The sequence below is a fragment of the Bremia lactucae genome, linkage group LG2 (assembly GCF_004359215.1).
Source record: "Bremia lactucae strain SF5 linkage group LG2, whole genome shotgun sequence".
Classification (NCBI taxonomy): domain Eukaryota; phylum Oomycota; class Peronosporomycetes; order Peronosporales; family Peronosporaceae; genus Bremia; species Bremia lactucae.
Genome location: NC_090611.1, coordinates 1520051 through 1533211, shown reverse-complemented (window position 1 = coordinate 1533211; position 13161 = coordinate 1520051). Strand labels below are relative to the sequence as shown.

The 13161-nt window shown below is 44.9% G+C and overlaps 4 protein-coding genes across 4 annotated transcripts; 2 read left to right on the top strand and 2 right to left on the bottom strand.

The window, feature by feature from the left end:
- Nucleotides 1-252: 252 nt before the first annotated feature.
- CCR75_009276 (uncharacterized protein) lies at nt 253-2046 on the bottom strand (the record flags this gene model as incomplete). The annotated part of the gene is made up of 2 exons (XM_067967317.1): nt 253-1735; nt 1797-2046. The coding sequence occupies 2 exons, from the start codon at nt 2044-2046 to the stop codon at nt 447-449; spliced, it is 1539 nt and encodes a 512-aa protein (XP_067821954.1). The 3' UTR covers nt 253-446.
- Nucleotides 2047-7830: 5784 nt separating this feature from the next.
- Nucleotides 7831-9147, top strand: CCR75_009277 (uncharacterized protein; the record flags this gene model as incomplete). Its single annotated transcript, XM_067967318.1, has 1 exon — nt 7831-9147. The coding sequence occupies one exon, from the start codon at nt 7831-7833 to the stop codon at nt 9145-9147; it is 1317 nt and encodes a 438-aa protein (XP_067821953.1).
- Nucleotides 9148-9690: 543 nt separating this feature from the next.
- On the top strand, nt 9691-11889 carry CCR75_009278 (uncharacterized protein; the record flags this gene model as incomplete). Its single annotated transcript, XM_067967319.1, is given in 4 exon segments — nt 9691-10393; nt 10472-10761; nt 10778-10908; nt 10977-11889. 4 exon segments carry the CDS (start codon nt 9691-9693, stop codon nt 11263-11265), a joined length of 1413 nt encoding a protein of 470 aa, XP_067821952.1. The 3' UTR covers nt 11266-11889.
- Nucleotides 11606-11941, bottom strand: CCR75_009279 (uncharacterized protein; the record flags this gene model as incomplete). The annotated part of the gene is made up of 2 exons (XM_067967320.1): nt 11606-11722; nt 11789-11941. The coding sequence occupies 2 exons, from the start codon at nt 11939-11941 to the stop codon at nt 11606-11608; spliced, it is 270 nt and encodes an 89-aa protein (XP_067821951.1).
- Nucleotides 11942-13161: the final 1220 nt, after the last annotated feature.

Below are 13161 nucleotides of genomic sequence, written 5' to 3'. Positions count from 1 at the left end.
CTTTAACGGATTTTACATAATAAGCGCTTCTAGCAGCATTTTTATCATTCGTATCACGATAATGGAGAACTAACATAAAGATTCACATCACAAGGTCATATAGAAGACCCTCGCCTATCTAAACATTCAGAGCTATTGTATCGCTCCAAATATCTTAAAGTCGCTGTATGCGTAATGGATTCAAATTAATCTGAAGAATCTACCTTACGTAGAACCAACAATAGCACCCTATCGACCAATCATTATAGTTTTCACCGGTTAGCCAATCAGAGGTGTTTTGTCTGTGGCAATTGTTAAAATGTCTGTGGCAATAGTCGCACCTATCGATTTTGCACGTTTCTAAGGTAAACCTGTATACTAAATTAGACCGAAAAATGACTGTACACTCGACGATAGAAAGCATCGCCAACGTCATAAAAAAGATTACAGCTTGCTCTTTCAATTTCTTAAAAGCAAGAAAATGTCGATTGTTTAATCGCCGTGCCTTGCAGAATATGCTCAATGGACACGCGCTTTTGCTCCATGCTATCTCGGTCCCGAACTGTCACGCACTTGTCTTCTAATGTCTCGAAATCAATAGTGAAGCACATTGGCGTGCCAATTTCGTCCTGACGACGATACCGGCGACCTATGCTTCCCGACAAATCATAGTCTGTACTAGCGCTTGCACTCAAATTTTCAAAAAGTTGTTGAGCTATAGCTAGTAATGGCTCTTTCTTCACGAGCGGCAAGACCGCAAAGCGATATGGAGAAATTTCAGGATGTAGACGTAAAACCGTACGCTGTCGGCCATTTACCTCTTCTTCATCGTAGGCTTCTAAGAGCATGGAAAGAATGACACGCCCTGCACCAAGAGCAGGTTCAATCACATGCGGTAAAAAGTCTTCTTTCGCCACGGCATCGTGATATTTCAAACTCTTTCCACTTGCGTCCATGTGCTTTTTCAAATCATAGCTCGTTCGATTCGCAATGCCCCACAATTCACTCCAGCCAAACGGATACTTGAATTGAATGTCTGTAGTGGCTCGAGCATAATGTGCCAGTTCTTCAGGTGAGTGCTCGTGCTTGCGCAAGCTGTCAGGACGAATACCATACGTAATTAAAAACTTATAGCACTGGTTGATCCAGTATTGATACCAGTCATCCGATTCACGTGGATGCGTGAAGTATTGTAATTCCAGCTGTTCAAACTCCCGCGTGCGAAATAAAAAGTGACCAGGTGAGATCTCATTTCGAAAGCTTTTGCCCACTTGACCGATACCAAACGGCAGCTTCTTTCTCATGGTGCTCTGAACGATACTAAAATTAATGTATGCACCTTGTGCCGTCTCGGGTCGGAGGTAGATCCATTCGCATGTTTCATCAGTCGCGCCCATATTCGTCCGGAATAGCAAATTAAAGTGTTTTGCTGGCAGGAAGCTTTGCGTTTTGTTACACTTGGGGCACGCGACATCGTGCGTTTTTAAAAGCTCGTCTAATTGCGCCAGCGATGGCAATGCCAAAGCGTCTGTGTTGTCATCAGAATTTAGCTTTGACTCGAGTAATTGATCAACGCGCACACGCGTGTTGCAATTCGAACAGACGGTCATGGGATCCGTGAAGTTGTCGACGTGGCCTGAAGCTTTCCAGACCGCCGAGTTTAATAGTACGGCGCTATCGAGTCCAACACAGTCCGGGCGTTTTTGTACAAATTCAAACCACCAGCGATCAATTACATTTTTCTTCATTAGGACGCCTAGAGTGCAGTAGTGGCATGCATTAGTTACAGATGATGGTGTATTGCGAGAGAGCTATACCGAGAGGTCCATAGTCAAAACTATTGGCAAGTCCGCCATAGAGCTCTGAACCCGGAAATACAAAGCCACGATGGCGACAGAGTGCCACGACACGCTCTTGTAAATTGGTGGTCGGCTTGGTGGCAACGCCGCGGATGCAGCGAGCTAGCATCGATATTTTGTTAATGGCTGACGCATACTTTGCAATACCTTCAAGCGACCTGTTGAAACAATGGGTACAGATGTTAATTTCTAAAGAAGTCACTGCCATTATTGGCAGAGTAGATGATGCGAGGACACTGTCGTGTGCAATGAGTTTGCCAGAGAAATAGCGCTGTATTCGTCATTTTTAAAGGCTCGCATGAGAAAGAGGAAATATAAGCTTATGTATAGCCATCTGCAATGTTGCAGTGAAGACACACTGTTTGTTGCAGCGAGTGAGATAACCAAAGATGCTCTTCAAAAATTTAAGTATTGCTCACGTGGTAGGCTATTATAGAGGCGATATATACGGCGAGTTATGTGTGAATATGCCATCTTCGAGATACACTCGATCAGATTTGTGTGAAAGTTATCTGATAGCAATTAATGAAGGTATTATTCTGAGCGATTCCAAAGTGTAGATTGCAATTAGATTGGAAAATTGGTCTTACCAGTCCTTAATACCGTAAATTCAAGCACTTTGTGCTCATCGCGTTGATTGAATTAAGTGGTGACGTCGTGGATAGCTCGATAATTTTATCGCTCGGGCGTTATGCTTGCAAATTGTTATTGTCATGGCAGCGCGCTTGATTTGGTATAATTTGGTTGCTACGAGATCTAATAATTTTGAGCCACACTAAGCAATTAATAGCCTCCACAAGCTCCTCATCTCGATTTACCATTATCATCCACCTAGTCAGCTTTTTCTGCAGCTTTGGACATTCCTCCTTTTGGACCACGGATTCTCTGGCGCATATCCAATTGGCCGCGTTTGCATTCAAAGTAAGCCACACGATACTCCTATGAGCAGAACATTTACATTAGTCGCTTAATCATGCCTCGATTGCGACCTGCGCCTCAACCTTGCACTCGTGAGAGTATCTACGATCATGAAGACACTGCTTTAGCGTCTTAGTCCCGTCTGACATACACTCTTGCTGTATCATGCAATCTCGCAGCGCCTCTGCCATATCGCGACATGCCTTGCCCATAACGCGCTATGGTGGAAAGCGTCTCGATATGATGAGTTTGCTAGAAAAAATACTCGCTTCGCTTTTCTAACTCAAACTGATTGATCAAAAATTTAAACTCGTCAAACCTTACGCTGAAATAATATAAGAAAATGGGCACTTGTAGCACGACAATACATACGTTGTGCGTTCCTATTGATTGGAATTTAAGCTTAACCAGTATATTCTTATAAATGTGTGACAGTTCATTTATCGATTGCGCCAAGGCGTATCTCTTCTGCCTCTTTCTCCGATGGAGTGTGACTCAAATAGTCTACCTGCAAATCATCGTCGGGGGAGTGACTAAAATTTAAAACCAACCAAATTATCATTTATTTTTAAATTAAAGCAAATTTTACCGTTGTAAACATTAGCAGTACGTTGATTATATTCCGGCAATATTGTTAAGTTTTTATTAGTTATTATTATCCACTTTTTTTTTCTTCATAAATTAACTTACAGAAAATTCATTCACCTTTATATTTACTTCTAGACATAATTTATTGAATCAATGATTTCTTCTTTTTTCGTGTAGGTTTACCTTTAGTAATTTTACCCCAAGATGTTACTGAACGGCGACCACCACTAGTTTTCCCATCCTATGAAAGCTCTGTAACGAGTTTATGATTTTTATGCTTTTTGCTACAAATATCATCACATTGCCTGAGGTTGTTAATATAACTAAACCTTCAGATATCATTTATGTGGTAAATTTGGCACGGTACGCCTCAACAGATTAGTCGCCACTCTTACATTTTAACGATGCCCGCATGAATGACGGGACTCACAGCACTAGCAATGAGGGAGCATGCAACACAATGTAATCTTGTGCTCACCAATCGCTAGTACGTAATCCTGACTTCCATGAATATATGTATTACTCTTAACGCGTAATAAGCAAGTCAGAGACTTTTTAATATTTTACTTCTTCTTGTGTCGCATTATTGACTCTCGCAGAGATTGTAATGGGGCGTTTGGGTGTAAATCAAACAGGAATTCCTGAAAAGTTTCCTTTACCTTCTTCAAATGAAGGAACTGACGTCATTTCATGACGTGAACCGTCCCAATTCTTTGTATCAATGGAAGTCGATCATTTTTCTTAAGATACGCGAAAGGAAGCGCACCAACCGCTTCTATGTTCCAAGGTGTGTGTTAAGCTTGCACACGTTTAAGATAAGGCAGTAGTAACCGCTCGCCTGCATTCTTGCAAGAGTTAGTGCCAGGCGCTAAAGCGCATGCACACACGTGCCAGCACTTGTAACGGGCAAAAGTTGCCCTAATGTTACACAGTCCCCGTGAAGTAAACTTGGTGTACTGAAGGGAATGGACAATTACTTGAATAAAGTAATTAGAACCACCACTCGGGTCTGGTTTACATTTGAGACCAACCCTTGTGTATATGATGCAGATAGGTGCATTCGCGTCATCCGTTACGCGAGGTATCTAGAAAGATACGCACGCAATACATATTAGTGATATCTACAGAGATGGCATTTATGATTGGTAAAAATAGGTATTTATATTAATGCGATTAAATATAAATCAGTCTGAAAACTACTTCCTACTTAGTAAGTGCGCACGAGGAGCCGGCTTACCGCTCCCGTGACGACACTTAACTAAAGTACTTAGTGCGTTGGGTGAGGTCGCTAACGCACCCACCACAACTAACCCACTGCACGTAAGAGAACCTGTACAAATCGCTTCCTCGCTGTACTAAGGTGTGTGTCTAAGTAGAATGTGGCCGCATTACGACGTGCCCGCCTACACTTGGTAGCACTTGAAATTCTTCCCACGACCCGCACCTCTGCGTGTCTGCGTGAGGAAAAGCCTCAACATCGATTGGGCTCATTTCCCTCACCTCTCCGAAAATCATCAGGAGGTGGCAGGGCACTTGGCGCAGAGGCTTGGTGAACAAACCCTGGCCAGGCTTTTGGGTAGTCCTCTTTGGCAATATGTTGCTCAGTTGGAGCAGTTTGAGGTATTCGTGCTTGGACAGCGGAGAGCCGCAAGCTAGGCACAGAGCCATGCTGCGGCGGAGTCCGTCACTCAGACTCAGGATGAGCTGAGGCATGAGCAGGCTCGGAGAGAGGCTTTCAACAGAACTGTTGAGATAATCTCTCCCCAGCTGCATCAGCCGAAGCCCATTCTGATGGACCAGCCCAAGTTCATGGAACCGCAGTGCACACGATTGTCCACTGACTGTTAGCCGTAGAGCAATGCGGTGTCGCGCAGCTCATTGAGGACGACAGCCGGAAAGTGTCTTACACCATGTCGCACCTGCGCGGTAAGGCCTCAGGATGGGCTTACTAGGCGCTTATGGCGGACGTTAAGGCGTTCCCTAAATGGGCGATTTTTAAGACAAACATTCGCGCCATATACCAGCCATCAAACAACGAAGTGTTGCTTTAGGCGCGCTTCTTTGGAGCGAGACAGGAAAAGCGATTTCTGCAAGATTATGTGCAAGAGATGCGCTCGCTGTCGGCGTCCATTACCGTAGGTCCGATTCTGGAGCCATGAAAGCGCCCACGTTTATGAATGGACTACGGCATGGCCCATCGTAACAGGCCCTTTTTAGAAAAGAGTCGTCGACGATGGAAGAGGCAATCGAAATTGTCTGAGTTGAGAAGCAATCCTACAACAGTGCCTCGGCGACAGCTTGGTATAAGCCGTCGGCCGGTTCACGCTTACAATAAGTGAACACGGCGACCATACCGAAGCAAAAGCCAATCCCGCGGAAATATGCTTTGTTGGACTCCAACACCATGGGAAAGTCAACTATCTTTTTCGCATTGGATTCAAAGGATGGCTTTTATCAGGTACTCATGAGAGAGTTCGATGTAGTCAAAACGGCTGTAAGCACATCAAGCGGTATGCTATGGGAGTGGCTTGTGATGCTCCAATATTGAAAAACAAACTAGCGGCATTTAACCGAGTGTTGGCACACGTGATGCGTCAGCACCGTTCCTACGCGCCCCATTACTTTGACGATGTATTCGTGCATAGTAGGGCCGAGGACGGGCTGAGCGCGATAAAGTCGCACAAGCGTCATATAGACGCTGTGTTGCAGACTCTGGAGGACGCCCAGTTGTACGTCAACTTGCCAAAGTGCGTCATAGGGGTCCCCGATATACCAGCTAAACCATTATCTGACTTCCTTAAAAGAACGCAAAATGGGTTTAATTGAAAGAACAAGATGATGCGTTCATATCAGTGAAGCAATCTCTTGTTGAGGCACCGGTCTTGGCATTGCCAGACGCGGATAAGCCCTTTAGCGTCGTCTGCGATGCAAGTAATTTTGCAATCGGCAGCGCGATCATGCAGAAGGATGACGACGGCGTTGACCGCGTCATCTCTTATCAGTCCCGGCTTTTAAAAGCCGCGGTACTGAATTACCCCGTGCGTGGCAAAGAGCTACTTTCAATAAAGTATGCTCTTGTCAAGTTTCGTGTGCACCTATTGGGCACCGAGCCATTTGTGGTTTATACGGATCACTCGTCACTGCGGACCGCAATAAACTCACCGCATTTCTCGCCTAGAATGGCAAGATGCATTCTTCTCTGAATTTAATTTCAAAGTTGAATATAAGCCGGGTAAGTCGAATGTCTTGGCTGACGCTTTATCGCGCAGACCAGACTTCGAGGTAAGACACCAGGAAAGTGTGTCTAGTGCTACAGCACAATTCCAGCCGTCAACGTTGGCAGCCATGAAGGCATACCACTTGACGAGCTTATTAACCTCCGAAATAAAAGAGAGCTACAGTCAGGACGACCATTGTCGCCTGCTATTGGATCACTTTCGTAAGCGAAAAGAAACCTTTCCATCGCACCTGAAAGCTAAGCAAAATCGCTTTAGCAGCGATGGTCTGTCATGGCATCAGCTGTTACCTTGTGATCCCTTGAGAATATATGTGCCTATGACACAGATCTCAAGCTGATGATCCTTCGCGAGCTCCATGATGCGCCATAAAGTGGGCATCTGGGCCGTGAAAAAACATTTTTACGAGTGTCAGAGGAATTTTGGTGGCCACACCTATATAGATGGGTGGCCAACTATATTCGATCTTGCGAACAGTGTCAGCGCATTAAGCCTGCACCGTCCAGCAGTGCGCCACCGAAGCCGCTACCGATTCCAACCAACTGTTGGAAGTCAGTAAGTCTGGTATTCATGTTTGGCATGCCGCCAGATCATAAGGGTCGGACGGGGCTCGTCGTCTTTGTAGACAGACTGAGAAAAATGGTGCGTTTAGCACCATGTAAAACATCGATCACAGGCAAGGAGGCAGTCATAGGCGAGTTTGATGCTAAAAGCGTGAGCGAGGCTCAACGCTTTGTAGATGAGCGATAAGCCATCAAACGAAAAGTCCGGGACGCGATGGCAAGCGCACAGGACAAGCAAAACGAATATGCGGACCGAAATAATCGCCAAAAATAATGAACGCTTAAGAGTTGGAGAAAAAGTACTTTTCAGTACTGCTGCCCTACCTAAAAGTGCAATTTCTGAACAACCTGGAGGTACTACGAAGTTGTTGCCGCGTTTCATTGGGCCCTTTACGGTGGTAGAAGAGGAGACCATAAACTCATCCTGTTGTATGCTCCAGACTCATTTGCTGAATGAAATATGTGTATTTTTGTTTTGAAGAACAAATCGAACTTATAAGAAAAATAACTGTACTACTGAAAGTTCAAAACCCAGAGAATCGCCTTGTGCAGGCAACACATTAACACACGAAATATAGAGAAAGTGACGGGCGTGTATAAAATGTAGAAAGTCAAATCCTTAATCAATTCCATTTTGTCCAACTAAAAAGTATCGGCTTCTTGAAAAAAAGATCCGATTCAGACTACATGAAAAGCTCTCCCCCACCCACGAGCTCAAAGCCAGGTGATTTTGGGGTCGAGCTAGTGACTGTCGAGGAACAAGAAGAATTTCTCGAGGTGATTAAGCAGCTGAATTTGGCAACTTCACAAAATACGCCGCCCGATCGTAGCGTTGCTGCGGCACAAAAGGAATTCAAGTTTTGGAAGACCCAGCCTGTCCCTGCCTTGGACGAATTCCCGCGGGAACATGGAGCTATTGACCCATCAAAAAATGTAAGTGATGTTCGCCAGGAGCCATTTGTGATGCCACCAGGATTTACGTGGTGCGAGGTCGATCTGACCAAGCCCGACGAGGTCTTGGAGGTCTATTATCTGCTTACGGAAAATTATGTCGAGGACGATGACAATATGTTCCGCTTCGACTACTCTATTGATTTTCTTATGTGGGCGCTTACTCCTCCTGATTATCATAAGGACTGGCACGTGGGAGTCCGCAACCAAAAGACCGGCAAACTTATGGCTTTTATCACTGGTATTCCTGTAAAAGTACGCGTGTATCAACAGGCAACAACTATGGCTGAAATCAATTTTCTATGTGTCCACAAGAAGTTACGGACCAAGCGACTTGCCCCTGTACTCATTAAGGAAATTACGCGCCGTGTTAACCTCCGTAACATTTGGCAAGCCGTCTATACGGCGGGAGTGGTGCTGCCGATGCCTTTGGCTCAGTGCCGCTACTATCACCGCTCTTTGAACCCTAAAAAGCTCATTAGTATTGGTTTCTCTAGACTGCCACCTCGAATGACCATGACGCGCACTATCAAAATGTATCGACTGCCGGAAACACCATCGGTGTCAGGCTTCCGAATTATGCAAAAGAAGGATGTAGCCGAGGTTACGGCGCTACTCAAGACATACCTTGCTAAATTTGAACTTATTCAGAATTTTGACCAGAATGATGTGGCTCACTGGATGCTGCCTCGCAAAGGCGTGATTAATTCGTACGTGGTGGAGAATCCTGACACTCACAACATTACTGACTTTACGAGCTTTTATCATCTTCCTTCGACTATCATTGGCCACGACCAGCACGACAAGCTCAATGCTGCATATTCGTTTTATAACGTGGCTACATCGGTGCCACTGACAGAACTGATGCACGATACGCTCGTGATGGCTAAACAGGAAAACTTTGACGTTTTTAATGCTCTAACTCTCATGGACAACATTCAGTTTTTCAAAGAACTCAATTTTAGTCCCGGAGACGGTGATCTTATGTACTATCTGTACAATTGGCGCTGCCCGCGAATGGAAGGCAACAAAATTGGCATCGTATTGTGCTAAATTGACGTACTTTTGTATTTGTTTTCCATTAAGTCAGTGTATACAAATACACTGCAAGCACTTCGTGTGCAAAGCAAATAGAGATGACTTTGGACGTAGTGAAAGGAGGCGGATAAGAAAAGCAAAAATTTCAAGCGCAGAAGTCGATGTTAAGAAAGGCTGCAATAGCTACATCTCTAAAATTACACTAGCGCTATAACTAGCTCATTTTTTCGAACAAGCCTAAAAAGATAAGGACTTTTGTTGCTTTAATCTGATTAAATTAATTTGCCAAAAGCTTCACAAGGATTGATAATATTTCAGAAGCCTGTGCGTCTGAACTGAAACAAACCTGGAAAGGCAGCTCAAGCGACGTGCCATGCGTCGTGTCATCATGGCTGCAGATGTCGGTCTCGTTTATCGCCTTTTAAATGGTGATGCCGCGTGAGCACGCAAATTGTGCAATGGCTGCCACTTTTATATTCAAGAACCAATTGGTTTTCCTCAAATTGTAAACATAAAACTTAAGCCGTATTAATTTTGTAGAGCTACTTCTGCTTCACAATGAAAGAGGTCACCTCAATAACGTCGTCACCCGACGCTCAGATGTACATGCACATTCAGTCTAACTGGTCTGATTCTGACCAATCCTGCTGGTTAGATGTTTATAAACGAGATGTACGAATTGTGGCGTCCAGCGTCCACGAGGACGCTCAGAACAAACGTTTAGTTGCCGAGGCGCAGTGCACTCCAAGCTCTCACTACGATCTGCCCCTCTCTGCTGCTTCTGCCGCCCGTCCTGAATCGCATTTACCACAAATTGTAGGCCGAGAAAGCTTTTGGGTCGATGTTGAAGTGAACTGTCAGACGAATACCTCAAGCAAGAAGCTACGTACAGTCTTTCAGGCCCCCAACGAGACGGTGAACATGCCGATGTCTACAGACATAGGACCCGTTGGAATTCCAGCAATCCAATTGTACACATTAGACTTGTCTAAGAATGAGAGATACGTAATAGTTGGAGGGGCGGATGGGTTTTGCATGCTCTGGGATTATCAGAATAGAACGCAAATGTTACCATTAAAAGGTCATGTGGCGGATGTCACGTGCACTCGCTTCTTTCCGAGCTCACAGGTGGTACTTACTGGCTCACTGGACTTTACGCTTCGGATATGGAGCATCAGTGGACATTGTGCTGCAGTTCTGAAGGGGCATCAAGGAGGAGTGCAGGACGTTGTGGTTATTGGCCGAGGCCGAAACGTGCTGTGTAAGAACTTATTCGGCTAAAGTATTATTCTAAGGCGTAATGCTGACACCAGAGGCTTTTATGTTTAATGATCTATAGCATGCGGAACCGATGGACTGATACAGTTGTGGAACTGCGGAACGCAGAATGTCGTTGCCAGGTGGGCGAATGATGATCAGAGTCCGGTTCACTGCCTTTCGATAATGGAAGACAATACCCAGTTGCTAGTGGAAGACAAAACGCAGATAAATACAAGCGAGAATGAAGTTGAGACGGATGGAAAAGTATTTTTTGCAGGACTTGATAACGGAGAGACGCTGGGAGTAGATGTCCGTGCGCGAGGAGCGGTAGGCTTGGATAGAAAGATGAACGATTGGGTATTTACTAGCGTGTGTCTTATCATAGATATTGAACCTCGAGGGCCTTGCGGGCTCGATAGTGTCATGCGCTACTACATCTGCACCTGTGTCACAGCCAATGCTTTTTACTGGAAGCGAGGATGGCTTACTGACTATCTGGGATTTACGACACCCCGGGTTAGATGACAATTGTATCAGAAAGCCTGTCATCTTCCTCCACTAACCACGATTACGTTGTGATGTAGCGCTCCTTTGCAAACTTTATCGCGAAGTTCGGCAACCATCCACAGTATAAAATACTCGACGCAATCGGGACATGATTCAACCTCCGTTGGAAGTATTTGGACTGCCCACGGTGACGGAGCATGCTGCAAGTGGAGCAATCTTAGTATAAAGCCTTACGTATCGACAGATTTGACCGGCCCGCATTATGACGCTGTTCGCGGAGTCGCCACTGGCGACCAAAGTGGTCGTGTATATAGTGCGTGTCGCGATGGGAATTTACGTGAGTACATGCCGCGTGTGATCTCGTGAAGAACGTAACATGGCGGATTGTCAACTCAAATACTCATATAAGACTAGAAAAAAGATTTGCTTACAATTTGAAAACTGGCACATGTGAGCTAAATATTTTTTGTCCTTTCGTTGCATCTATTGAGCGCAGATAACTAGCTTACCGACAATGTATTTTTAAAAAAACGCCTCTTTTATCCTTCATAAGGAAATCCAAACCAATGTCCTTGTTGCGTCTGTAAATGCGGTCGAATCGCTACGAGACGCACTGATTTTTCTCCAGCTTGGCATGACTTGCGTTGCCTGCTGCTTCTGCCATCGTATGCTTCATACGTATAAAAGAGTTTCTCGATCGTCGCCACTAGTAGGCCGCACGCGTTAATCGCAAAAAGCTGGTCACCAAAATCAAGACAGCATGCAGCACTTGCGTGACGTCTTTAAAGCTACCGGCAGTCCCTAGAGACAAGGCCGATGTTTTCTTTAACAACAAAATTTCAAAAAAAATCAGCACAAAAGTGAGGCATCCACTGATAAATATGAACACCATCGACACCACCAAAAGCTGCGATTCCAGCAAAAATCTCAACGTTGTATGGTCACTTCCTTCGTAATAAGTTGCAAACAAAAATAGTCCAATCGCGCTTGCTGGCGATACATGAGCCAGGACCTTATCATTCATCAACGCCTCTCCTGGCATTTTTTGGAGTAATTGTATTACTTTCGAGCGGCAGTGGACTCGCTAATTATGGATCGGCCCACTTTGTCCTGTATGGTTTTATCTTGGTGTTGGCGGCATCAGTAATTGGAACATTAAAGTGGGTACTGACCCGCCCAGACAGACAGAGAAGAGCAAGTTCCACACATTGCCACCCGATTTAACGATAGTGTAGAAAGTTTCAGTGGTATAAAATAGCGACAAATTGGACAGCATTAAATCCAGTGCAGTTAAGACGCTAATAGGCTATTCCAGCTTCCAATAAATGCTTGACGGTAGTGCAACCATCTACCCATTTCCCTTCCTAGTGCATTAGTCGACTAGTCTCGATAGCAGACACTTGAAAAACATGTTGATGAACGTCATCGTCGTGGCGACCGGGTAGCCACCACTCTCCCAGACCCGTAGAAACCACTTGTTAAACAGCGTCATGCCGATACTGACCGCGTACCAGAGCACCACAAAGACGCTTAGTCTAACGCATGCAACATGACAGGAAAAGGCACCAAGAGACCAACCCCGGAAGCACACGCAGTCGCTTACGTCGTGCGCCTGGTCTTACCCAGGTACATGCCTAGCAGAGCAGCCGCAGATTTAACGCTAACGACACCATCAAGGAGCAAGTGTCTACTAATGCAGCATTATTTTCTTCGTTTTTTGCGACACCATCAAGGAGCAAGTGTCTACTAATGCAGCATTATTTTCTTCGTTTCCGCTTCGGACGACCAGAGTCAAGTCTGCAGGCGTTGGCAGCAGCCCAGCACTGCTATCGCCCGCGCGCGGCATATGTTGCGGTCTGACGGCAACGTTGTTAAAAATGCGAGTATGACAAAAATGAATGATTGCAATATTTTTAATTCTACTCGGCATTTTTATTTATTTATTGAAATGCCAAGCTACAAAACAAAATTTGCGTATGGTGTCGTTTCACAAATCTAAATACGAGTCAAACTCCAAACAAGGAACTTTTTAGCTTCATTTTTTATTAAGTTTAGATATCTTAACGGAATGTTTGTTTCGGCAATTATGAAAGATTTGCAGTATTTAGTAAAGTTGCCTGCGAAATTTTCAACCAAAGTCGACGGCAATTACGACGAGGGCTTAGCCACCGGTACCGATTGTAGCGAGAAACGCTCACAAAATTCATTTAATGCTGGAAGACAGGATTTATTTGTCTTCAAATAGTACTTGTCCCTTTATAC